The sequence below is a fragment of the Lucilia cuprina genome, chromosome 5 (assembly GCF_022045245.1).
Source record: "Lucilia cuprina isolate Lc7/37 chromosome 5, ASM2204524v1, whole genome shotgun sequence".
Lineage (NCBI taxonomy): Eukaryota > Metazoa > Arthropoda > Insecta > Diptera > Calliphoridae > Lucilia > Lucilia cuprina.
Window position 1 is genome coordinate 47,389,062 of NC_060953.1, and position 1,959 is coordinate 47,391,020.

The following is a 1,959-nucleotide window of genomic DNA, read 5'->3' on the forward strand; positions in this document are numbered from 1 at the left end:
CAAATCTATAGTCCAGACTATAGACAAATCTATAGTCCAGACTATAGACAAATCTATAGTCCAGACTATAGACAAATCTATAGTCCAGACTATAGACAAATCTATAGTTCAGACTATAGACAAATCTATAGTACAGACTATAGACAAATCTATAGTACAGACTATAGACAAATCTATAGTCCAGACTATAGACAAATCTATAGTCCAGACTATAGACAAATCTGTAGTCTAGACTAAAGACAGATCTATAGTCCAGACTATAGACAAATCTATAGTCCAGGCTATAGACAAATCTATAGTCCAGACTATAGACAAATCTATAGTCCAGACTATAGACAAATCTTTAGTCCAGTCTATAGACAAATCTATAGTCCAGACTATAGACAAATCTATAGTCTATACTATAGACAAATCTATAGTCTATACTATAGACAAATCTATAGTCTATACTATAGACAAATCTATAGTCTATACTATAGACAAATAGCTCAAATTATGGATAAATCTATAGTCTAGAACATAGACAAATGTACACTCAAGACTATAGACAAATCTGTAGCCCACACTTCAGATGCCGAACTACAGACTGTATTTAAATGCTGAGTTGTATACATTATTCTCCTTACCTTATCGTTACCAAAGCCGAAGCGGTAGCCCGTCCAAATTCATTTTTAATCGAACACTCATAACGACCATTATCCAAAATTGTGACATTTTTAATAAACAAACTGCCTGTGCCGATAATTTCATATTTATCTGTCTGTAAAATTTTAGGGTCAATAATACGACCATCCTTGCGCCAAGTTATCTAAAAAAAACAAAAATTAACACACAAACTATATAAACAGTTTCAGTTTTAATTTCATTTCACTTATTAAATTAAACAAAGAAGAAGACAACACAAAATAAAACATGATTATTTTTGCCCTGTTTTTAATGGACACAGACACACTTTAAAAACATGTCCATCACTTCACTAACCTGTATGCCTTCGCTTTCGTCTGCTTTACAGGGCAACTCAATGGATGTGCCAGTGAAAGCTTCCAGATCGTATGGTTCTATAAGCAAATGTGGTGCACTATGTGTTCTTTCCACGGTTATCGTGGCAGCGGCTGTCGCATGACCATTTTCATTTTCTGCAATGCAGGTGTAGATGCCTATAGTAGTAGAATAAAACAAGATGAAATCAGTGGTTTTAAAACAGACGGATTGAGAGAAAATTTTTAATGAAAAGAAATTTTTTAGTTTATATGTTTGCACTGATGTTTTTCTTTTTTCACGGACAATATTTATTCATTTAATATTCTCATTCAATTTCGATTTTATATTTCTGTCGTTGGTTTACTTATTAAATATTCTCTATAACGACGGGTGAATAAGTTGTAGCTGCTAGCCAACCAACAACCCACCTGTCCGACTAAATGACTGACTAGGTTATTTCAGTTGGTTGGTTACTGATATTTACCTGATAAGATTGTGTTATATTTCATTTTATTTAATCTTTTTTACCTGTATCAGATTCCTGAGCTTTATTTACTATCAATTCCGTATTTTCATTTTCCAACACCAGATGCTCGTTGGCCACAATTGCTTCACCATTAAATTGCCACGTTATGGTTGGTATCGGATTACCATCCGCATCACATTCCAATACAAAGCTTTTACCGACTTTAATTGTTTGATTTTGTGGCGCCATCAGTATTTCAGGTAATTCTGAAAAAAGGACAATAAAAAACACATACACGCAAAATATTATTTATAGGTGTGAGTAAGCGGGTGTCAGTATAAACAGCAACAACAAAAAAACTCTTAGATTCATTAAAACAAAGTAATTGCGTCTGTAAACAATTATGGTTTCATTGTTAAATATGTATTTCATTTGTACTTTATTTACATACGCATGTTGTGTGATTGTAAGCTTATATCTATATCGCCAATTGTCAGCGTGTTTAAGAGGTG

General features: G+C 33.1%; 1 protein-coding gene across 1 annotated transcript in view; it reads right to left on the reverse strand.

The window, feature by feature from the left end:
• LOC111685345 (peroxidasin) overlaps positions 1–1,713 on the reverse strand; it is a 15,241-nt gene extending 13,528 nt beyond the window's left edge. The window contains exons 1-3 of the mRNA XM_046951304.1: positions 1,510–1,713; positions 982–1,157; positions 627–808 (exon numbers count right to left, since the gene is read on the reverse strand). Coding sequence (XP_046807260.1) covers positions 627–808; positions 982–1,157; positions 1,510–1,696 — 545 coding nt within the window. The 5' untranslated portion in view covers positions 1,697–1,713. The remainder of the gene's footprint in view (positions 1–626; positions 809–981; positions 1,158–1,509) is intronic.
• Positions 1,714–1,959: the final 246 nt, after the last annotated feature.